The 25415-nt window shown below is 37.6% G+C and overlaps 3 protein-coding genes and 2 pseudogenes across 3 annotated transcripts; 4 read left to right on the top strand and 1 right to left on the bottom strand.

Annotated features, from left to right (window-relative positions):
• Positions 1–1774: 1774 nt before the first annotated feature.
• On the bottom strand, positions 1775–2586 carry LOC113279556 (probable chalcone--flavonone isomerase 3). The gene is made up of 3 exons (XM_026528244.1): positions 2463–2586; positions 2047–2103; positions 1775–1956 (listed from the first exon to the last, which is right to left on the bottom strand). Exons 1-3 carry the CDS (start codon positions 2584–2586, stop codon positions 1775–1777), a joined length of 363 nt encoding a protein of 120 aa, XP_026384029.1.
• Positions 2587–11639: 9053 nt separating this feature from the next.
• LOC113282627 (vacuolar protein sorting-associated protein 22 homolog 1-like) lies at positions 11640–17354 on the top strand. The gene is made up of 7 exons (XM_026531669.1): positions 11640–11859; positions 14906–15087; positions 15172–15307; positions 15411–15565; positions 16155–16262; positions 16892–16981; positions 17072–17354. Exons 2-7 carry the CDS (start codon positions 14926–14928, stop codon positions 17156–17158), a joined length of 738 nt encoding a protein of 245 aa, XP_026387454.1. The 5' UTR covers positions 11640–11859; positions 14906–14925; the 3' UTR covers positions 17159–17354.
• A 249-nt stretch (positions 17355–17603) lies between these two features.
• On the top strand, positions 17604–20180 carry LOC113282626 (probable mediator of RNA polymerase II transcription subunit 37e). Its single transcript, XM_026531668.1, has 2 exons — positions 17604–18217; positions 18415–20180. The coding sequence occupies exons 1-2, from the start codon at positions 18022–18024 to the stop codon at positions 20148–20150; spliced, it is 1932 nt and encodes a 643-aa protein (XP_026387453.1). The 5' UTR covers positions 17604–18021; the 3' UTR covers positions 20151–20180.
• Positions 20181–20634: 454 nt separating this feature from the next.
• LOC113279555 lies at positions 20635–22189 on the top strand (annotated as a pseudogene).
• Positions 22190–22341: 152 nt separating this feature from the next.
• LOC113277779 lies at positions 22342–24453 on the top strand (annotated as a pseudogene).
• The last annotated feature ends 962 nt before the right edge of the window (positions 24454–25415 follow it).

Here is a 25415-nt window from a genome sequence, read left to right as displayed (position 1 = left end):
ATTGTGCTCAACAACGTCCTATGGTTCAGCTCCATCACGTCACTGACCTGTGTCGATCGAGTGAGTTCTTCTCTGTCTTCGTGATCAACAACATTCTTCCGTTATCAAACTCTGCCAACCACCGAGTATCACTTGCTGTTTCGAGCCAAAACCATCTTCCTAATATTCTCGATCTCTCCCTGTTATACCTTGTTCTCAAACAGCAGAGAGAACCCAACTTCTTCCATGGCAACTGAGCTCCATCTTCTCTTCGTCAACTACCAACGGTAGTTACCTAATTTCAGTTCCCTGAACTTGGTCGTGATGCTTGGTGAAGAACATGCTGGTGGCATCCCTAAGTAAAATAGTCGGGCGCCTTTATAAATCGCCATTCAACTTCAGTCTTGCAGGTTCTCCATGTTTCGACAACTTTGGCTTGCTTCAAATGCTTCTAGAATCTTCATACGACGTCGAATTGACTCCATTCTTTCGTCGTTGGCTTCGTGTTTTCGTACTCTTCACGATGATATCAAGAACTCCTAGGTTTCGACGAGTTCCACTTGGTCTTTGGCCTTTCTCTGTTTTTAGCTAACTTCTTTTATTGCACAAATAAATTTCAATTCGCTTCTTTTGGATGATTCACCTAATAAAACACAAAATAGAGAAAAACAAACGTAATATACAATAATTCACAAGAATATAACACTTACTAGCATGGATTCGACACTAAAATTATGCAAAATATGTACTTAACAAAGTCCTCCACACTTGGCTTTTGCTAGTCCTCGAGCAAACTATCTAAAATACAACAACTCCATGTCGCCGAGGAAACGGATATACTTAGCAAAAGCAACATGCCTTTAAACCCCTAGGTGTCCCTAGTGGACGAGTTATAGTCTCGTGAGGGCTTACAAGAGGTATACCCACAAAACCTACTTTTCCAACATACTAGTTATCCCAAATGATAGCATCCAACGCGCTAAGAAGACATAGAAATTCTGCACACTAGTCATAAGAAGTTGGACATATATATGAACACAATCTCGTCCTTAAAAGTTGAGAGGGAAATAACCATCCCTTCTCGAAAGAATCCAGGTTCGAGAGTGATCGAAAGTCTCGACTCTGCCTCACCAGAAAGTGTTTTATGAAGTTGCTCTCAATAATAAACAACTTTTTATGGGTCACACATGTGTCCAGGTAGGAATGGCTCGCAAGCAGAAAACAGTCTCCAATTCAAGCACGGAAGCAGAATATCGTGGAGTGGCAATAGCTAAATCTGAGCTTATATGGATACAATCTCTACTAAAAGAACTGGGTGTCCAGAAAACCACTCCAACTCTGTGGTGTGACAACTTAGGAGCAACATACCTTACAACCAATCCTATCTTCTATGCACGCACTAAGCATATCGAGATCGATTACCACTTTGTTCGTGAAAGAGTCGCAAGCAAGAAACTGCATGTTAAGTTTATTAGCTCAAAGGATCAGTTAGCTGATGTCTTTACGAAAGGTTTAGTACACCACGGTTTCAGCATATCCAAGACAAGTTGAACATTCGACAACTCGTGTTCAACTTGAGGGGGAGTGTCAAGGATAACCCTACGTAATGCCCTGAAGACTTTCAACTGTCCCAGTCAAGTTAGCAGCATAACCAAGTATGGTCAACAATTATAATCTCCGACTATTGTCACAGAGTTGTTAAGTCTTTGAACTATTCTTTTATTCTGTTTCTCAATAATGTATCCCTCTGTAGTTTCTGATTATAAATACGAAACTAAAATCTCCACAAGTTCTGTCAAAGATATCGTACCAAAAATCTACTTCTAAGTAATTCAATAACTTTTTCAAGGGATTCTTCGTCTTTGTACTTATCGGCCGCTGCTAAATCATCTCTCATCCACCTCTCTAACTGCAACATATATTGTGACCCTTTTATCTCTTTAATCACCACTATTCTCACATACTTTTCCACCGGTGCTGCAAAATCACATGCACAAATTTATAATTAACATTTCAACTAAACAACATATTACGTGCAATTCATCAAAGATGTGTGGACTCAGTTACCCGAAACTACAACGGCTAAAAATTCATCATCTTGGGACAATTCAGCTCCAGTTTTGCCTTTCCATTCATTCAAATGGTTAGGAATTTCCGGTTCCAAATTGCTGTGATTTTGATTTGGAGAAAATGTATCTCCATGTCCGTAAGGGGTGAGCAACGAACGGACGGATGCGGATTAGGGGTCACCCGCGTACAATCCGTCAAAGTTGTGGATTTGAAAAATCCAACCGTTTCCGGCCCAATCACCCGTAAATTTGACATCCGCGGATCAATGGGTGATACAGGTCGGATGCGGATTGACCACGGATTTAGTCAACGACGACTTCTTTGTCTATACTATGGCACAACCCATAGTTTTCGATTGATGAAAGAATAATGCATCGTTTAAACCCGATAACCCCCACAATTCCAGGGTATACTTTTAGGATCCCAACTATCATCATTTTGTTCAATGACCTTCATTGTTTCTTGATTAACAACATCTCTGTCCAAAATTAGAATTGCAATGGTGTTTAAGCATAACTCGAAACTTGCATATTTCATTATGCTATATTACTGTTAGTGGCGATGTTTACCAATCCGTGCCAAAGAAAATTTCAAAACTAAATTTTAAACGGGCACGTATATAAAACATCTTATACTTGATTGAACCTTCCGTGACAATTCAAACTAGTTTAAACGATTTATTACGGACTAAAGTTACCAAACCAGCGAGTCTTGATTAATTAATTAATCAATTGAGCATGTTGATCTTCCCCAGATTTTAACTTCCTCAGTGGTTGAATCCATGGGAGCATCTAGTTCAATTAATCCCAAATCGGCCGATTTCGTTTAAACGATGCAATATCATTAATACTTCTATTAATTTCCTTTACTGTCTTACGGTGCGGGTGAATCCGCGGATTTCAGAGTCCAACCGCAACCAAATCGCTAAAAGTACGGATTTAAGAATCACACGCGTGTCCGGGCCATAAATCTTGCGGATTTGGTTTCATCCGTAATTTTGTGGATGGATACGGGTAAAATCCGCGGTTCCGGACTTTTTGCTCACCCTTCACTAATTCCTGTTAATCACATCACTTGACGCATAAGAAAAAAAAGAACGGTTTTTTGGGGCCAGCCTTTTTTTGGGGGGACCATTGTTTTATTTTGGGTAAGACATTAGAAGTAAATATAGGTCACCCCTTATCTAAATATTTATATTAATACCAAAATTACCCATTTCAATTAAGTTAGTGTAATGATTAGTTGTATCATTAGGTTAACATAAATAGTGATTAGTGCAAAATTAAATAAAAAAAGATAAACTTAAAAGAAGTTAAACTAAACTAAATGATTAGTGTAAGATTAAATCAAGATTAAATTAAAAAAATTGAACAAAGGTTCGGTTGGGAAATATTTTTTGCGACGTAACCGAACCTTAGTTCGGTGGGGAAATGTTTTTCGCGACGTAACCGAACTATGGTTCGGTTGGGAAATATTTTTCGAAATAACCGAACTAAAGTTCGATTGAGAAATGTTTTTTGCAACTAACCGAACTATTATGTTCGATTGGGAAATGTTTTTTTGCTACTAACCGAACTATTAGGGTTCGGTTGGGAAATATTTTTTGCGACTTTACCGAACCCTTAATTCGGTTAGGAAATATTTTTTGCAACGTAAACGGACTGTTATTATGTTAGGAAATATCTTTGCGAAATAACCGAACTAAGGTTCGGTTGGGAAATGTTTTTACAACTAACCGAACTATTAGGGTTCGGTTGGGAAATGTTTTTTGCTACTAACCGAACTATTAGGGTTCGGTTGGGAAATGTGTTTGCGACATAACCGAACTAAGGTTCGGTTGGGATATTTTTTTTTGCGAAATAGCCAAACTATTCTTCATGTTCATCATTTCCATTAGGTTCGGTTAGTTCGACAAAGTTTTTCACATAATTCCTAGCCGAACATTTCTCTGCAACTTCCATTTTCAACTCATTTGATGGTTAATACTCATTTTTCATTCGAACGAGGAACGTTAAGGAAAGAGAGAAGAAGAAGAGAACAATTTTTTTTTCAAAACTAAAAAATTTCGATTCCCCACTGTTTTTGTTTTTAATTTTGATTTTGGTTAATAGATTCATTTAGATTAGATATATATGATTAGATTTATATAATTATTAGTGATAGACGCATTTATGTGTCTAATTTATCTCAATTGTGTATATTGTTAGTGTCCATTATTGTACTTATTTTGGTTTTTAATCTCTTTGTAGGTGTTTTTGGATAAATAAGGCTTTGCGGAAAAAATTGGCTAAAAATGTGGCCCTTGGATTGTCGTTGATAGTGTACCGGAAATACCCCGGAGGAACCCTAAAAAAAGTGCGGAAAACATCCCAGAAGAATTGCTAAAGGCACCCCTAATTTGGATAAAGGCACCCCATTTCATGGCATGTACTAAAGGGACACCGGAACTGGATAGGGGGAGGTCATCTTCAAAATTCAAAACAGAAATTGGCGGGAAGAATTGGCTGCAGCGACAGCAGTTTTGGAGTTGAATTCTTAGCGAGTTCTGAGGAGATTAAACGGGTGTATTTGGTACCTACGGACTCTAGAAGACATAACAGGCCTGTTGCAAGCAATTAGACTCAACCAATTGGGCTGGATAATCCGGAAGAAGAGATCAAAGTCCAGGCAGAGAGACGTGTCCTGCTGTTCACTGTCGAAGATTTTGTGGAGATTTTGGGAGACTTTTACGCTGGATAATTATGTATTTGGTCCTGTTCAAGTCATAGGAAGAGTTTGGTGGCTATTTTATAGCTAACAGACGCGTACAAAGCAACAGAAAAGAGATTTCTCTCTCAACTGCACGTGAAGAAAAAGGGAGATAAACTCGGATTTAATCGAGTTATTTGGCCCCTGTTGTGTATATAAAGGCTGTTGAGAAGTGGTAGAGGGTTGGGTCGAGAGTTGGGGGTCGAGCAGAGCCTCTGAGGAGCAGAAACAATCGAAATCCAGGAACGGGTTCTGCTGCTGCTGCTGCCATTAAAGATCTTGAAGAACACGAAGAACAGACTACCCAGGACAATCTTATTTTCAGCAGCGTCAACAACAGTTGGCTTGTGTCGTTGTTTACAACATCAAAGTATTGTCGTTGTTCTCTGGACGCTCAGCGTGGGTCGTAGATCCACTGTTTTATCCTTTTTCAATCTTTTAAACACCTTGTGAGCTTGAATTATTATTTTGAGTGTGTGTTTGATATGAATAGCTAAACCCCAATTCTGGGATGAAGGAGGAAGCCTTATTTCACAAAATTTTGGTAACTATAATCGATTCTTTATGACTTTTGCACTTGTTTTTCATCGTTTTATGATTTTTATTAATTAGTTGTGATTTCGTTTGATGGTGTATGCTTAGACGTAAGAGCTTTTGATGCACCATGCTTGTGATTTACAATTGATTTTTTACAAAATCTATTTTTGGCAAATAAAAAGAGTCAACAAAAGAGCTAGAATAGTTATGAGTCGTTATATGAACTGATTGAATGTGGTTAATGGTGGAATCCGAAGTCCTAGTATCTCTTGATCGTCTGACATATTTTGTATATATTTTTGTTTTTAAATCTTTACAAGTCTGAGCAACGAACTCTTATTTACCGCAATCGAAAAACTATAACAAAATGGCGCCGCCGACGCGGACTTGTATATAGATTTGTTTTTAGGTTTAATTTTTTTTATTTATTATTATTTGTTCCTTTTTACGTTTCTTTTTGTGTCTTTGATTTACAGGTTCGAAGTGGAATACTAAGGACTTGGGAACAAAAAGCTTAAAGCTAAAAGCTAAAAGAGAAGAAAAAAAAAAGACATAATTTTTTTTTAGGATTTAATTTTTATTATTATTATTTTTTTGTATATAGCTTTTATTTATTTATTTTTAGAATTTGTAAATAGGCTTTATTTTTCATAATTTTTGTAATTTTTGGACTTTTTATTTGGACTTTATTCTGGACTTTTGGACATTTTTTTTATTTTTATTTTTTAACCCTACGGAAGGGTCTTATTATTAATAAAAAAAAGAATTTAAATTGTTTGCAGGGAAGGACGACGATTACGATATCGTCTCGGCCCCTCGGGTTCGCACACTGACATAGGAGTCGTGGCCCGAGTCGACTTCAACGGTTCATCCCCCGTCTGGTACGGGAGGTAAGTCCATCGAAACACTCGCGAATCTCCTGTAAGCGAGTTACTGTATTCCTTAAGGTGATTCATTGATTGAGGACGAATTTGGAATGTTTTTAATTTCCTAGTAAAGGGCAAGGCCTGGCCAAATCAAGATAAGGACTCGGATTTCATCACCGTTTCCTTCTTGCCCGCCTTAGGAAAACGAAACCAAACGCGAACCTAAGCCTAAAATTTTGAATAGAACGAGACCAATAGGGTAACGAGCTTAATAGGAAACTCGTTCGAAAAATATTGGTTGCTCTTTAAGCACACTTCAAAGTTCATGATGGTTTCTGTGAGTTGAATGCGTGACTGCGCCGCCTTGTGATAGCGGTGAGGCCTTGGGTATCAAAGCTCCACTGAGCTTCCCTCGCCTCGATTCAATTTACATTATCTCGGATTGATTCCAGAGGGGTGTGCTCAAATTGTAAAGAATTCCTTTTCGAAGGAATAGAAGCTGGTCTAGAAAACAATCTAAGTGGAGCCATCATGCTTTTTGTTTGCTAGATTTTATAGGTTTGATTTGGTCGAGCCTTGTTTGTGATTGTGTAGATTTCCCTTGCAATTAAGAATGTCGAACTGGTATGATAGAAGCCAATACAATGAGTATCGACCTGAATTTGAATATGGACATCATCATTTTTATGACCATGGTGGGAATAGTAGTTGGGAACGCCAACCTTTTCAAGGTTATGGTTCATACCATGGTGAGCCCAATTACTATCCACACATGCATCAGTCTTACGAGCAAGAAGATTATAGTACTAGTTCTTCGTCTCTAGATGATACAATCAAACTATTGAAAAGTAGTCCTTTTTATGATCCTTCTGATAATTCCTCTTTACTAGAGTCAACACGTAAGTTAGCTGAGTCGACGCGTAAGTTAGCTGATATGAATAGTATAATTATAGACGAAAGAACTACAATAATGAGTGAACCTTCTTTATAAGACCACCTCAAGCGGATAGCTGAGACGAACGAAAGAATTGCTCGAAATTACTTGAATTGCCAATATAGTGTATCCAATAATACCCTTGAGAATGAAGATAGTTATTTACATAATCAAGAGAACGAGGTTATAATTGGTAACACTACTTATTTAGATAAGGTTCAATCATCTTCGTACTATTATGATGATGAGGATAGTAGTGATGAAGAATCTGAAATATGTAGGCATAGTGATCAGGAATCTAGTAATCCAATTGAGCTTTATAGTGATTATATTATTTCTACTTCAAATCTAAATAATTTTTATGATTATTCACCTATTCAAGAGGACGAGGATTTGATTAGGAATACCACCGATTTAGAAGATGTAGTATTTCCTTTTGATTACGAAGCCGGTAGTGGTTTAGAGGAACGGATTTATTCTGAAAATGTTGTTTTAGAGTCTAGAGACTTAGAAACAATAATCTTGAATGAAGAAAATAGACCCGTAGAGATGAGTAAAGATGCACTACCTGATAAAAACTTAGAAGAATCAATTGACCACTTCCAAGAATCTGATGATCTAGAAATTAGGGAGATTGTGACTAGTCTATCTAGAGACACTAAAAACTCTAAGTTTGGGGGTGATTATCACTTTCCTAGTGCTTTACCTTTAACTCTCATAAAGTCCCCTCACATAGGACTTAATATCCATGCCTCAACCATCTTACAAGATTATCTTCATACTAGGTTTCTCGAACCTAATGATGTCCTGAAAAAAGTTCAGTCGTTAGAAACCCATCCTCTGGTTGATGTGGTTTGCCCAGGATATGATACCCATATTGACTTTGTTTTCCCACCAAATAGTTTTCTTCCAATTGTGGGAACGTATAAATTTAAAATGTGTCACTTATTAAGTTCTGAGAATAAGCCTAAGTACTTTAGGAAATTAGAATCGACACATTTGCTTCAGAATGACCACTACTCTGACTGTGGTCAACTATGTAAGTCATACCTAATTGACTTAGAGGATCCTAAATTATTTAGGCTATTTTGTGATTCCAGGTTCTTATCTGAGTTTTTCCAGACTCTAGGACCTAATAATTTGGATCCTACCTATGAGGAAATGCATCCGAGGAAAATAGTCTATTTAGACCCCTTCATAGAATCTGAACCTGAACCGCAATTAGCGATAGTTATCCAGAAACTAGGTAAGGGCATGCTAGTCTTGTACATTTTCTTGGTTCACTGCAGTTTCCTTTTGTCAGCTCTTTTTGGTTTTAAAGACCCACAGTTATTCCGGCTACTGCTATACGGTTCGAGTTGACTAATCCTTGCTTAGTCTGGCTGAAGACTTTAAACTTAGCACTTCTTGGGAGGTACCCCAATATTCATGCGACACGGTAATATCTTTCCTTATCTCTTTTGCTTCAAATGGTAACAGTTTCTCCTTGTTCATGCTTTTAATTTCATCTTTAGAACATTGAACACAATATTAGATTTAAGTTTGGGGGTATGGGAGAAACTTTTTAGTTGCAATAAATAGACTCCAGAGCTTAGAAATTTATGCGTATTTAGGATTGCACTAACCAATCTAAGTGGATGGAAGCATTTTGGTTGTAGGAGTTGAGGAACCAATCTGAATAGATGGAAACATCTAAAGAGTCTATTCATAAAAGCACAGAGCTCAGATGTTAGAAATAACATGATAGTTTCACCATATCTCGTTGAGTCCTTTTCACTTCTATTTTTATTTTTATTTTATTTTGTTTTTAAACCATGTTTCTCTAAGTGATAGGTGGGGCCCACGATTCAAGTTGTTACCAATGCTATGGTGAATTAGAGTGATTGAGATACCATGAAAAAAAAAATAGAAGTTAAAAAAAAAGAAAAAAAATGTTATAAAAAATAAATAAATAAATTGAGACCAGACCATTTGACCAAAAGGAATAAATTCAATAAAGTCGACCACTGGTACCCTTGTATATGCCAGTTGTGTTGACCTAGAGTTAGGTTATCGATCACTGGTTCCCTTGTATATGCCAGTTGTGTTGATATTAGTCAGACTAGTATCTCAATCCATTAGGATAGGTTCATTTTGGCGGAGGCCTTCAGACAGATATGGGAAACGCCGTTCACTTAGTAAACATCAAAACCATATATGTTTTTCTATATCCATCTTCTTGATCTATCCATATGATTAGCTTTGACTCCGAATATGATGTCCATAGTGCAACTATCTGAGTAGAGCTCTGTCACTTTATATGAATTTTAGTATGCTTGAGTGCAAACTCGTGTACAACAATTGGAATTTCGCATCAGGGTACTTCTTCCTGTAGTCAATAAGTATGCCAACCAAGGAGATTCTTTAGTGCCTTCCAAGGTTCTGCATAGATAGCTAAGGTCTGGAGTACAGGTTTTGTGGGTATATCTCTGGTAAGCCCTCCCGAGACTATAACTCGGCCATTAGGGCCACCTAGGGGTTTAAAGGCTTATTGCATACGCTAAATGCAATCGACGATGCCTGCGACAGTGAGTTAGGATTTTATTTTGTAGTTTTAATTTGCTCGGGACTAGCAAATAATAAGTTTGGGGGTATTTGATAGACGCATTTATGTGTCTAATTTATCTCAATTGTGTATATTGTTAGTGCCCATTGTTGTACTTATTTTGGTTTTTAATCTCTTTGTAGGTGTTTTTGGATAAATAAGGCTTTGCGGCAAAAATTGGCTAAAAATGTGGCCCTTGGATTGTCGTTGATAGTGTACCGGAAATACCCCGGAGGAACCCTGAAAAAAGTGCGGAAAACATCCCAGAAGAATTACTAAAGGCACCCCTAATTTGGATAAAGGCACCCCATTTCAGGGCATGTACTAAAGGTACACCGGAACTGGACAGGGGGAGGTCATCTTCAAAATTCAAAACAGAAATTGGCGGGAAGAATTGGCTGCAGCGACAACAGTTTTGGAGTTGAATTCTTAGCGAGTTCTGAGGAGAATAAAACGGGTGTATTTGGTACCTACGGACTCTAGAAGACATAACAGGCCTAATGCAATCGTCTAGACCCATCCAATTGGGCTGGATAAGTCGGAATAATTGATCAAAGTCCCAACAGGATACGGCTTCTCTGTTTAGGGTTTGAGATTAGTTTGAGAGATTTAAGGGATTGTCTTGCGTGGGATATACTTCAAATAAGTTGAGTCCAAGTCCTATAAGATATTTGAGACGATAGAATAGCTAACAAAACAGTGGAACGCAACAAAAAGGGAATTATTCTCCCAACTGCCCGTAAAGAGTAATGGGCATTTTCAACGATTTCGATCGAGTTTTTAGGGGATTTAAAGCCTATAAATAGTTGTATTTATATCATAGAAGGGGTGGAAACCATTAGGGGAGAGTTTAGAGGTATGCAGAGAAGGGAGAATCGAGTTACAGAGAGTTACAGTGCTGCTGCTGCTGCTCGAGGAGGAAGAAGAAGACGAAGAACATACTAGCTAAGGCAGTCATTCTTCAACAGTCTTAAAAGTGGAACGCAGTGTCGTTGTTTTACAGCACTTGAGTTTTATCGTTGATATTCAGCCCTTTCCCTTTTGTAACAGTGGCGCTGAACACCATTACAGCGTTGCAAATTTCTGTTTCATCATATATTCATCAATAAAAACTCTTATTTTAGCCATGAATTTATCTTGTGAGTGTGTTTTTGGGATGAGGAGCTAAACCCAATCCCAGTGGTGATGGAGGAAGCCATTCTTCCAAAAGTTATGTGGTAAAATTCATTTAAATTTATTTATGCAATCCTTTTATGATTAATTGCACCGAATGAAAATTGAATAAATGATTTTTATTAATTAATTGTGTTTTCTCTCGATGAAATATGCTTGGTTTATTGATTTTGATATTTCATGCTTGCGATTGACAATGGATGTTTTGAAAATCTGATTTAGGCAATGATTAGAATCACAATTACTTTTGATTGGAATTATAATGTCTAGAATTGCATGATAAGAATTATCATTGAATCACATGAATTTTGGTGTATGGTGAAATCCTAAACCTTGGTATTTCCATAATATTTACTTCACCTTTGAATTTAATTTGTTTTATCTTTATTTTTATTAAGTCTAAAAATTATTTCCTTCACAAGTCTGAAAAGAACCCAGTTTTTACCACAACTACAACATCATTGGAAAATCCATCAATTAGGTTAGTTTTAATTTAAGTTAAAGTAAAGGATAAATGTGTATTTACCTAACTTTAGGACGCCCCTTATAAGTACAGGGAAATTGGCCTATTAAGACCATGGTCCCAAAAAAAACCATGGTCCGTAAAAAATGGTTCGAAAAAGAAGTGTGCCAAATCTAGATCAAAGCCTAAACAGCCCATTGTCATTTGCTAGATGAAGCCCAATTCCCAACTAGCCGATCCGATCCGATAGTTCTAATCTTAGCCAGGACATTTAACCTCGTCTCTCGACAATTTCCAATTTAGAAAGATCAAATCCCTCACAAGTCCTAACTCTAACCAGACCGAAAGGATTAATCCTCAGAAAATCCTCAATTATCAATATTTTTCAAAGTAGTATCGGGGGAGAGAACAGGAGATACTCACAACTGGGGATAGCTTCGATTCACTTGTGGAAACGGGAGTTCAAGAGATTGCTGCACCTGGAATTCCCTTTTCTGAAAATAAGGTATGTTTATCAATCATTATCAATTCATGTTCTTTGGTGCTGAATAAGTCTTATAGCTGTAAATACAATTCCTTCTTTGTTCAGTTTAGTAGTAATATTTGCTTTAAGGTTAGGAAATTTCTCGTTTTTTAACTCAAGGGTATGCTGGAGTAGTGAGGGTTTGCATCTAAAGTGACAAGAGATTACCTCAAGTATGTCAACTCACTCCATAACCCTGATGTAATGATGATAGAATAACTAGACTTACCAATTATCTCCAGTTTCAAACTGTAAGTTTGTGCCATCTGCTTGGTTGGCTGGAGGCCTTCGGTTGCTATGGAAAGATGGGTTCCATCGTGAAATAGTTCATGTCGATTCATGCCTTAATTAGGAGTGATCCTGCTTAAACCGGAAAGATTCCTATAATTTCTTTATGGTACACTTATTGGAATGAACAAACAGATCGATAGGAATACATTATAAATATTAGCACTGTGTCGGTTGATCAAATTTTAGCCAAGGTCGGATAGAGTTTCATATGTGGAACTTGCAAAATCCGAGGCTAGAAGAGATGCTGCAATTTGAAGTTTGTCGAAATGGTATCTGCAGAAATGTTTAGATCTTGTACATTGTTGAATTTCTGGACCTTGGCTACTGTTATTGCGTTAAGTGCTTGATAGAAACTCTGATTAAAATAGGAAAAGTAACGTTAATGCTTGTCAATTACCAATAAAGAATACATAAATTGGTGCAGATCACTTTTGAAGTTTGTATTTTTTTTTATATCTTAAAGTGTCTACATAGATATCAGCCCATTATTTTGTCGCTGAATTAAGTTCTGTTTCCAAGGTCATTTCTATTTACATGGAAGTATAGAGATATTAGTATGACTAGGCAAATGTTCTTAAGTGAGGTTACACTTTCAGACACGTATGTACTTCCGCTGTTGTATGGGAGTGTTAGTGATTCTGAGCTGCATCTGTTGAAGGGTTATAGAGTATACTGCTGTAGATACTCTCTAAGTATCCATGCTTGTTGCCATGTTTTTTGGTCTTTGAATCGCAAATTGTTCATGATACCAGATCTTTCCATGGACAAATTAGAAAGGGAATTTATTTTGCTAACTGTGGAGGCAATTAAGATTTCAGGCAACAAATGAACTTACGTATGTTGAGGTTCATTAGTTGTATCTTTTCGATTCTGTTTTGTATGCGTACATGTAAAAGATTGTTGTGAACATGAATATCAGAGCGCAAAAAACATTTTGTTGGAAGGTAGAAAACACTGAAACAGTATAGGCTCTGCAGCATTTTTCGCAATTTTTCAAACATTACATTGACTTATTCTGGATGCATTGTAGCCTTTTATGTTCATACCCATGTTTTTATCTGTTGTCACTCTCAATCTGCCTAAACACCAACTCTATCCAACTAATTTGAGAAACTGCAACTCTTATAAGTTATATGTATATAGATAGTAGTGCATAACCATTCATTATGTTTAAAGAAATGTAATGAGCTCTTAAATAGTTAATGACATTTAGCATGTATTGAATAGTAATTTATGTAGGACTTTTCGGTTCTGCTTACCAGGAATTTTATAATTCTGTGTGGGACAGATGAATACAACTTCACAAGAATTGCTTTACCTTAGATTAGATAGGATTAGACTCATGCACTATATGCACCACACAGACACAGGTATAGAAGGAGTAATTTAGGTTATAGAGCAATGCGAAAAAAGTACATAATCATCAGTGTCTGGCCGAAATAGTACAACAGTATAAAATTTCTAAATATGTGGAAAGAGTAGGAGCTTCTGTTAGCTGGTGATGCAATTTAGTTAAGGGCATTGAAGCTGCCTATTCAACATCATACTTGAGATGAGAAAAACCTTGTCGAAACTGTAGGCTGTAGTTCGTAATTAGATACTGAAATTGCTTCTTCTATTTACAAATAGATGTGAGAGGTTGGCCTCTTCGGGCCAGTGAGCTTACCTTTTAGTCTTTAGTACCCTCCATCTGTTCAGAAAAAGGATGTACTGCTGCTAACTGATTCAACGGGCAGACGAGTAAGAATATCTGATTTATCTCTGCTGGAAAAATGTTGAAATTGTCCATCCAAACCTTTGTGGTCGAAGAAACCCAGAACTTGTGTAGTCAGTGTTAGTATTGGACTGTGAGAACTGAATATTTATAGGACTGCCAATTTCTAAGAATAAAAGATGTGTTTATTCATGCAGAATTAGAAACTATACTGATAATGCTTGTCGATAAACTTTACATTGGTGCAGAGTCTGCAGATTTGTTTTTGTTGCTGTAAATATTACTTCTGTATCTTGAAGCTATTAACACTTGCATTGACATCTCGCTTTTTTGTTACTGAATTCGTTCCATTTGCAAAGTCATTCCTATTGCCCGCAGCCTTCAGTTTGTCCATGTTCCCCTCTTTGTGTTTCTGTCCTATGAGCTGCATTGCTGCAATATACGCTTTTTCTGCAGTCTTTAAATTGAAGCCGCATCTAGCTCATCTTTAAGTAGCCATGCTCCTTGCCGTTACGTACTTTTGACTTCAGTTCATTTAGCAATTTGTGGTTCTTTAAGTACCTGTCTTCATGCTGCCATGCTATTGTGTACAGATACCACCACCATCTCTCGAGTCTCGATTTTGATTTCTATCATTTATGCAATAAGTCATTAATTATTTGAATATCTATCCCTAGGGTCTTCGATAGGAGACCCGGGCAGAGTCTCGGCATAAATGTTCTCATTGGTGACTTGAGTATTATTATCTTGTTCTCAGATAAAAGAATCAATCAGACGCCAGCATCATCCACGTCTAGATTATAGACTCTGATTCAAGTGGTCTAGGTTTTAGTGGTAAACCTTACACTTGGACTAGTAACAGTCATGGTGCTGGTAGGATAAAGTCTTGATTAGACAGGGCTCTTGTCAGTGTGGAATGGTCTCTCCACTTCCCAGATACCACGTTAACACATCTGCCTTACAGGTTACATTGTTGACTTAAAATTGAATCCATTTTAATGGTGGTCTACTGAGTTGGCTCAGGTTTCAAATTGGGGGAAGAAATGAGAAAAAGACCAGGAATTGGTGGGTTGCAGACAGCAGCAGCTGCTAGGGATCAATATCGGTTGCTTGGAGAAAATGTAGCCAAGATCAGAACAGATCTCATGAAGGAACAACTCACCACTTTTCGTTCCCAATTAGAGGATTTCGCTCGCAACCATAAGGTCTCATTTATTTATTTTTGAAGTATATATATATATATATTTTGGGACTTAATTATATGGAGTTGTTAAAATTTATTGGTGTAGAATGATATCCGGAAGAATCCTGCATTCAGGTCACAATTCCATGAGATGTGTGCAAAAATTGGGGTTGATCCCTTGGCTTCAAACAAAGGATTTTGGGCTGAGCTATTGGGAATTGGTGACTTCTATTATGAACTTGGTAGTATTCATCTTCTACACTAAGACTATCAGTCTAAAGTACCCGTAGATTCGTCATGAAACTGTATTATTGCTGAGATGTTGCTAATTATTGGATAGGACAGGGGTTCAAATCGTTGACATTTGCTTGGCTACAAGGTCTCTCAATGGGGGTTTAATCAACTTACAGGAGCTTTGCACTCTACTTTGTCAAAGGCGAAAGGCTGCTCGTGACTTTGTGTCTGAAGATGATTGCTTACGTGCTATAAGTAAGCTGAAGGTAATACTACAGGATCGACAGTTCTTGGCATTTGTTGAAAGATGAAATATTAGTGTTAAGATATTGTTTGCAACTAATGTGTATCGGTGTATGAGCTGTGATATAGCATGTTTACTAGGAGAGGGAATAGAAAGACTTCAGGAAATAGATATATCATTTGGTATGCAGGTGGTGACGAGAATTACAGTTACTACAAGTCCATCAATGCATCTTTTAGTGCATAGTTCAAGGGAATGCTTTTTAATTACCCTAGAAGTTAAAAAAAGGTCCTCTGATCTGCACATAGATGAGCTGCGGAACCAATGTACATCTCTAGTTCATGCTAGTTGTTTAGATGACCGTAAAATTTGTATTCTGCTGAAGAGGATGGGGATATGGGACTGTTGATGGCTTGCCTTGATGTGATAAACCCATGTAGTACAAAGCCTATTATTATTATTGTAGCTAAAATTTGTTATTTGCTTCCTTCCTAATTAGTAATTACCATAACAGCAAAATGATGTTTTCACCATTCGGTGAAAACCTATACTCTCGAGTATCTTTGCGTCATGCTATATGATCCTGATTATCTTAATAATGGCATTTCCAGGTATTGGGCAGTGGTTTTGAGGTGATTTCTGTTGGAAAGAAAAAGCTGGTTCGATCAGTTCCAACTGAGTTAAACAAAGATCACAATGAAATTTTGGAGCTGGCCCAGGTTTGTCTTCTTTATAATACCATTTATTTTTCTGTTAGTTTACTTGTGTTATATTGACAGTAATATTAATTGAACTTCTTTCCAGTTTTGGATATTAGTGGAACTACTATCCTTCAAGTAATATCTTCTGATAAACTGTGTTATTCCTTTATAGCTGCACATACGAGGTTTTTCTCTAATTCACTTGTTTGAAGTATGACTATTAATTATTATCTCAGAGGTCTTTATTCCTTACTATTGTCAGCATAACTTGTCAACTACGATACCTTGCATAGTTAACTGACTAGGGATACTCAGGATATGATCCGTTTGGGAAGCCTTAAAATTTATTGTTTGATTGGTGAAAGTTCAATGCTTACAATTAAGTTTATCGACACATTAGTCAGTGTATCGGGATTCTGATAGAAATGTCTTTTTTTTCCCTGTTTTGTTTTGTTATGCGAATATAGTGTACTGGATTATGCAATTTCTGCCTGTACTTAGTTTTTTTGGGAAGCATGTATTTAATATATTAGTACTATATGAAATTGGTTCTGGATAGGATATAGATATAAGCTAGACTATGAAATTGGTATTGTATGTTCTATGGTCTAAAAAAATAGAACTAAAATGTATTGGGGTAATCTTAGGCTCAAGGTTATGTGACTGTTGAAGAAGTAGAGAGGCGTTTTTCCTGGCCATCAGGCCGTGCTACAGATGCTTTGGAAACTTTACTCGAAGTAAGTTTTCGGTTTTAGTTTTCATTTGATTTCTGCTTTATCTTTATAAATTTGGACTTTTAAACACATCAACCTGTTGAAAATTTACAGGAAGGTCTAGCTATGATTGATGATGGTCACAGAGACTGTAAGCGCAGGTATTGGTTTCCATGTGTATCAGTCTCTGCGTCTGCGTAGCCTTTTACTATCGGCCTTCTGTAAATGTAATAATTTCACTATGAGAACAATCTCCAAGTGATATTGTTTGTCAAAGAAACATCATCACCAGTATGAGAAAATCAACAACAGCGTTGACACAAACTTTGAGCATGTGTATTCAAAATTATATTTACACCAGAATCTAATGTGAGTAGAGGAAACCTGTTTCAAGTTTGACGGATTTTAGAATGATCTGGAAGCTGTTATTCACATCCTCTCTGCAAACTACAAACAAAATCTTCAACTAACCAAAATATTGCATAATATGCAGCATTTTCCTGGTGTTTTAGACTTGCCAGACATGCATGTTCCATTAGTTTTTCATCATATTTTCTCACCTTTTCAAAATTCATATCATGGTCAGTGGCCCAAGTTATGCCACAAAAGGACTTGGAACTGAAATTTTCAAACAACAACCCAGGACAACTACTACTTTACTATAATTGATCTTTTTTTTTCTCTTTACAAAACTTTTACTTCGAAATTAAAAGGCCGTGACTTGTGATATCATAAATGTAAATACCTACCAACATTTGTAATGTTGTTTCGAGGAATTTCCTAGATGAATAATCTTTTGACACGTGTCAAAATCATTTTCAAACTTAACTACGTGGAATGTGTTTTTTTCCCGCTTCTGGAAAATTTTCCTCTTTCTTGGTGTCTCTCTCCGTGTCTAAAATTAGCACACCACCACTACCTGCTCTCTGTAAAACCCACTTTTTTTTTTCAGTCTCATTCTCTCTAGGAATGGTGTATAGATCCAGAAGCAAGGGATTACAAATTTAAGATTTCAGCTCAATTCTTCTCCTCTCTAGTTTCAAAGTTAAGGTTTCTGGTTTACAATGGTAGCAATTGGAATAGATTTAGGGACGACATATTCATGTGTTGCTGTATGGCAAAATGACCGCGTTGAAATTATTGCAAATGATCAAGGAAATCGTACTACTCCTTCTTATGTTGCTTTTACTGATACTGAACGTCCCGTTGGTGATGCTGCTAAGAATCAAGCTGCTATGAATCCTATCAACACTGTTTTTGGTAAGATTTTCAACATTTTCAGTTCAATTTTGGTGTCTAATTTCATTTTTATCATGTTGGTTCTTTTATATTTTTAGGTTCTTCGAATTTGCATTATGTTTGAGTTTGGTTGTCAAGGAGATTTAAGCACTCAGACCTTCATTTTGTCAAGGAGATTTAAGCACTCAGATCTGCTGATTTTGTTTTGTTTTATGTAGATGCAAAACGTTTGATTGGTAGGAAAATCGACCATACCACTGTTCAGAGTGATATCAAGTTATGGCCTTTCAAAGTGATTGCTGGAGAAGACAAGAGACCAATGATTCAAGTCAATTACAAGGACGAGGATAAATTGTTATCAGCTGAGGAAATCTCATCCATGGTTCTCATGAAAATGCGAGAAACTGCTGAAGATTATCTTGGTTTAACTGTTAAGGATGCTGTTGTCACTGTCCCTGCCTACTTCAATGATTCTCAGCGTCAAGCTACTAAAGATGCTGCTAAAATTGCTGGCCTTAATATACTGCGAATCATCAATGAACCAACGGCGGCCGGAATTGCTTATGGTCTTTTTCACCAGGTGCCAGATGTAACCAGTAAAAAGAAGAAGAAGAAGAAGAAGAATTTTCTTGTCTTTGATCTTGGTGGTGGTACATTTGATGTTTCTATACTCACCATTAAGGGGGGCATCTTTGATGTCAAGGCTACAGCTGGAGATAACCATCTTGGAGGAGAGGATTTCGATAACAGAATGGTTGATCACTTTGTTCAAGACTTCAAGAGGAAGCACAACAAGGACATTAGTGGAAATCCAAGGGCACTGAGGAGGTTAATAACATCATGTGAGAGGGCAAAGAGAACTCTCTCATATACTTCTCGGACAACAGTTGAGGTTGATGCTTTGTACGAAGGAGTTGATTTTCAATCATCCATCACCCGTGCTAAATTCGAAGAGTTGAACATGGATTTGTTCAAGAAATGTGCGGAAACTGTTGAGATGTGTCTGAGGGATGCTAAGATGGACAAGGTCAGCATTCACGAGATTGTGCTCGTAGGTGGTTCCACTAGAATTCCAATGGTTCGATCTTTATTACAGGATTTATTTAACGGAAGGGAACTCTGCAAGAACATCAACCCTGATGAAGCTGTGGCTTATGGTGCTGCAGTACAAGCTGCTTTTATGAGTGGCGAGGGTGGTGAGAAGTTGAAGGACTTGGTGTTGTTGGATGTCACCCCTCTTTCTCTTGGTGTTGAAATACTTGATGATGTCATGAAGGTGGTGATCCCAAGGAACACAACCGTTCCCACCAAGAAACAAGTGTCTTGTATTACTGTCAAGGATAATCAAACTAGTGCTCGTTTATCGGTGTATGAGGGTGAGAGAATTAGAACTAGTGACAATTACATGTTGGGTACCTTCATGGTAGAAGGAATTCCTCCATTACCTGGTGGTGCTGCTAAGTTCGAAGTATACTTCGAGATCGATGCGGAAGGTATATTGACAGTGCTCGTCGAGGACAAGATATCAGGGGGCACAAATATGGTTCCGATTGCAGATAACAAGGGGAGGTTGTCCCCAGCAGAGATTGAGAGGTTGGTTCTAGAGGCTGAGGAATTCAAATCTGAAGATGAAAAATACAAGAATAAGGTGGAGGCAAGGAACTGTTTTGAGAATTATGCATACGGCATGAGGAACACAATCAATAATATCGGAGAAAAGCTAGCATCAGATGATAAGAAGAAAATTGAGGATGCAGTCTACAATGCTATTCAGTGGTACAATAGCATTGAACTAGCAGACATTGACGTTACACATGACAAGATGAAGGAGTTGCAGAATATATGCGACCCTATAATAGCTAAGGTTCAAAAGCAGGGTAGTCCTTCTTCAACAAGAGCTAGCAGTGCCGCACCAAAAATCCGTAAAATCTTAAGATCTTTTCGTTTAATCTGATACATTTTATGTCTTCCTTTTAGCTGCACTTACAAGCACTTGCTCGAATTCACTTGTTTGAACTATATATGATTACTTTTTATTCTGTTAGATGTCTTTACTTATCTTGTCAACTGCAATGTCTTGCGTAATTAAAATTTTATGCTCCAGTATATCTGGAGAACATGCTAAAATTTTAGTTGCAATCTGTAATTTGGTGTCATTACAGCTGACACTGTAATTTGGTGTCATGATAGACTTGAAATCAATTTCCCTTTCTTGTTAAAGATAGGCCAATCTGATTATTTATTTATTTATTTTTTGCCGCTACGGAAAAATTTCTTACCGATCAAGGAAATCAGGTTTATATCAGGATACTTTGTTATATTAGGTTATTGAGTTAAGTTTTAGGAAATTTATGCTATTAGTAGAATGTCTTAGGATTCTGAATGGGGGTGGTACTATTTAGTATATAAAGGCTATCAAATGTCACAAACTCTTGTTCTCTCTAAAAGCTCAGTTCTTGTTTAGCGATCGTTAACAATGGTAGCAATTGGAATAGATTTAGGGACAACATATTCATGTGTTGGTGTATGGCAGAATGACCGTGTTGAGATTATTGCCAATGATCAAGGAAATCGCACTACCCCTTCTTATGTTGCTTTTACTGATACTGAACGTTTCATTGGTGATGCAGCTAAGAATCAAGTTGCAACAAATCCTATCAACACCGTTTTCGGTAAATCTTTACTTCCATTTTTATGTTTAATTTCATGATCATGTTGGTGTTTAAGTGTTTTTTTCTGTCATCTAGCATTGCCTGTGTTTTGTTCTCTTAATTCGTATCCTATGAGATGATGAGATCATCTCGATATACATTGTCTGAAGTTGTTTTCTTTTATGTAGATGCAAAACGCTTGATTGGTAGGAAAACAAATGATACCACTGTTCAGAGTGATATCAAGCTATGGCCACTCAAAGTTATTGCTGGAGAAGACGAGCGACCAATGATTCAAGTCAATTACAAGGGCAAGGATAAATTGTTATCAGCCGAGGAAATCTCATCCATGGTTCTCATGAAGATGCGAGAAACTTCCCAAGACTATCTTGGTACAACTGTCAAAGATGCTGTTGTAACAGTGCCTGCCTACTTTAATGATTCTCAGCATCAAGCTACTAAAGATGCTGGTAGAATTGCTGGCCTTAATATGCTGTGAATCATCAATGAACCAACGGCGGCAGGAATTGCTTACGGTCTTCAGCACAAGATGACCGATATAGCTGGTAAAGAGAAGATGAATGCGAAGAATGTTCTTATCTTTGATCTTGGTGGTGGTACTTTTGATGTTTCTATACTCACCATTAATGGAAGCAACTTTGATGTCAAGGCTACAGATGGAGATACCCACCTCGGAGGAGAGGATTTCGATAACAGAATGGTGAATCACTTCGTCCAGGAGTTCAAGAGGAAGCACATCAAGGATATTAGTGGAAACCCAAGGGCACTGAGGAGGTTAAGAACATCATGTGAGAGAGCAAAGAGAACACTCTCATCTAATACTCAGACAATTGTTGAGGTTGATGCTTTATTTGAAGGAGTTGATTTTCGTGCATCCATTACTCGTGCTAAATTCGAAGAGTTGAACATGGATTTGTTCAAGAAATGTATGGAAACTGTTGAGATGTGTTTGAGGGATGCTAAGATGGACAGGATTAGCATTCACGAAATTGTGCTTGTAGGTGGGTCCACTAGAATTCCGAAGGTTCGATCTCTATTACAGGATCTCTTTAATGGAAGGGAACTCTGCAAGAACATCAACCCTGATGAAGCTGTGGTAGTTTTAGTTTCTTCTGATCACATTCTCAACTTACTTGGTTATGTCATTTTTCCCTTTATTAGGATGGAGAGTAGATGTGGTAGTTTTTTTTGTTTTTTTTTGTCGATGGGTAGTTGCAGTACACATGTATTAAGAGTGGTGTCGCAGCAGCTATATAAGCCGTCAATTTCATCTGTACCTTCTTCTCTTTCTAATCCTTTAATTTCACACATCTTTCTCTAATAATCTCTTATCATCAGAGATTGGAGATGTTTCTGAGAACCCATTGCAACGTGAGCACTATTTCTAGAAGGTGTGCTTTATTCACACTTTCGTAGGCTCTACGCGAACTACAATTTTCATGTTAGGTTTTCTTTCAGTATTTGTTTAGGATTAGGAGTCTATAATTAAGCTATTTGCTTACTTAAGGCGGCATGGTCTCCGACCAAGATTAATTTTCCCCTTTCCTGGTTTCAAAGTTGATTGCAAGTAGAGGTTTCTGGTTTACAATGGTAGCAATTGGAATAGATTTAGGGACAACATATTCATGTGTTGGTGTATGGCAGAATAACCGCGTTGAGATTATTGCGAATGATCAAGGAAATCGTACCACCCCTTCTTATGTTGCTTTTACTGACACTGAACGTTTCGTTGGTGATGCTGCTAAGAATCAAGTTGCAACGAATCCTGTCAGCACCGTTTTTGGTAAGACTTTCGAGATCTTTGCATCAATGTTGTTTTCTTTGCATCTACTGAGTTTGTTTTTCTTTTATGCAGATGCGAAACGTTTAATTGGTAGGAAAATCGATGATGCCACTGTTCAGAGTGATATCATGTTATGGCCTTTCAAAGTCATTGCTGGAGAAGATAAGAGACCAATGATTCAAGTCAGTTACAAGGGCGAGGAAAAATTGTTATCAGCTGAGGAAATCTCATCCATGGTTCTCATGAAGATGCGAGAAACTGCCCAAGACTATCTTGGTTTTACTGTCAAAGATGCTGTTGTCACAGTGCCTGCGTACTTTAATGATTCTCAGCGTCAAGCTACTAAAGATGCTGCTAAAATTGCTGGCCTCAATATACTGCGAATCATCAATGAACCAACGGCAGCAGGGATTGCTTATGGTCTTGATCACCAGGTGAACGATGTAACCGGTAAAAACAAGACTACAAATGTTCTAATCTTTGATCTTGGTGGTGGTACATTTGATGTTTCAATACTCAGCATTAGCGGGAGCAACTTTGATGTCAAGGCTACAGCCGGAGATACCCATCTTGGAGGAGAGGATTTCGATAACAGAATGGTGAATCACTTTGTGAAAGACTTCAAGAGGAAGCACAACAAGGACATTAGTGGAAACCCAAGGGCACTTAGGAGGTTAAGAACATCATGTGAGAGAGCAAAGAGGACACTCTCATCTACTACTCGGACAACAATTGAGGTTGATGCTTTATACGAAGGAGTTGATTTTCAATCATCCATCACTCGTGCTAAATTCGAAGGGTTGAACTTGGATTTGTTCAAGAAATGTATGGAAACTGTTGAGACGTGTCTGACGGATGCTAAGATGGACAAGAACAGCATTCATGAAGTTGTACTTGTAGGTGGTTCCACTAGAATTCCAAATGTTCGATCTCTATTGCAGGACTTCTTCAATGGAAAAGAACTCTGCAAGAACATCAACCCTGAAGAAGCTGTGGGCTGTGGCTTATGGTGCTGCAGTGCAAGCTGCCATTTTGAGTGGCGAGGGTAATAAGAAGGTGCAGGAGTTGGTGTTGTTGGATGTCACCCCTCTTTCTCTTGGTGTCGAAGTACTTGTAGGTGTTATGAGCGTGGTGGTCCCAAGAAACATAACCATTCCCACCAAGAAACAACAGGTCTACACTACCCATGAGGACAATCAAATTACTGTGCTTGAGAAGGTGTATGAGGGTGAGAGAATTAGAACTAGTGATAATAACTTGTTGGGTTCCTTCGTGTTAAAAGGAATTCCTCCAGCACCTCGTGGTGTTGCTAGGTTCACTGTATGCTTTGATATTGATGCAGACGGTATTCTGACTGTATCTGCCAAGGACAATACATCAGGGAGCACTAATATGATTACGATTACAAATGACAAGGGGAGGTTGTCACCCATCGAGATTGAGAGGTTAGTGCAAGAGGCTGAGAACTACAAGTCAGAAGATGAAAAGCACAGGAAAAAGTTTGAACTAAGGAACTCCTTTGAGAAATATGCATATGACATGAGGGACACTATTGGTAATATCGGAGAAAAGCTAGCATTGGATGATAAGAAGAAGATTGAAGATGCAGTCTACAATGCCATTCAGTGGTGCAATAGCAATGAACTAGCTGACATTGACGTTATAAATGACATGATGAAGGAGTTGCAGAATGTTTGCGACCCTATAATAACTGTGTTTTACCAGCAGGGCGGTCCTTCAAAAATCCGGAAAATCTTAAGATATTTTCCTTTCATCTGATCACATTTTATGTCTTCCTTTTAGCTGCACTTACGAGTTCTTTCTGGAATTTACTTGTTTGAACATGACTAGTTTTTATTCTGTCAGATGTCATCTCTTATCTTTGTCAGCATAATTTTTTTTTAAGCAAAGACTTTCAAAAAGGCCAATGATCAGAGGGATGAACCAGTACATAGACGACTTGTTGTTTTTTGCCCATTTGGCTAGTTCATGAGCAACAAAATTACAAGTTCTTGGTTGAAAACAGAAAACACAATCAATAAAAGAGGAAGCAAAAAATTGAATGTTTTTAAAGATTGCATTAGTTCTAGGAGTCACGTCAAATCTTCCAGCAGAGAATTAGGAAACCAGGTCTTGAGCGTCACTTTCCACAATGATATGCATTAGCTTTAATTCCACATCTTTCTTCAAAACAACCCAGATAGCTCTAGCTTCAGCCTCTTCAGCAGATTCCACATCAAAGACAATAGAAGCACAGAAAGAATCCTTGCTGGAGAAGTCCCTCATCACATAGTCCGCACCATTATCCTTAGTAGTGTCATCATAAGCTCCATCAGTGTTACATTTAATCCATTCAAAAGTAGGGGGCATCCAGTGGTCACTAAAAGAAATGGTATGACAAGGTGGGTTTTGAACTCTGGTTTTTACAGTGAGGAGCATAGCCTTAGCTTTATGGATGACAACAACATGACTTTCTTGAAGGTTTCTAAACACTAAATTGTTTATACTAGTCCATAAAGACCACATGACAACAACAAACATGCAGTGTCTATCAGTAGGAATTCTAGTAATAGGGTCAACCAACCATAAATTTAACCAATCAATCATAGAACTCGAAAAGAACGCAGAAGTATTAGCACATAAGGCAGTTAGACTCCAAACATGTCTGGCAAAAGGACACATAACAAGGGCATGCATAATAGATTCACATGGGTCAGAATATCTATTACAAGTGATAGAGTGCATAGGCATTCTAGTTTGAAGA

The sequence above is a fragment of the Papaver somniferum genome, chromosome 5, assembly GCF_003573695.1.
Source record: "Papaver somniferum cultivar HN1 chromosome 5, ASM357369v1, whole genome shotgun sequence".
In the NCBI taxonomy this organism is placed as follows: domain Eukaryota; kingdom Viridiplantae; phylum Streptophyta; class Magnoliopsida; order Ranunculales; family Papaveraceae; genus Papaver; species Papaver somniferum.
The sequence above is the reverse complement of the archived record's forward strand: the minus strand, read 5'-3'. Positions and strand labels throughout refer to the sequence as shown.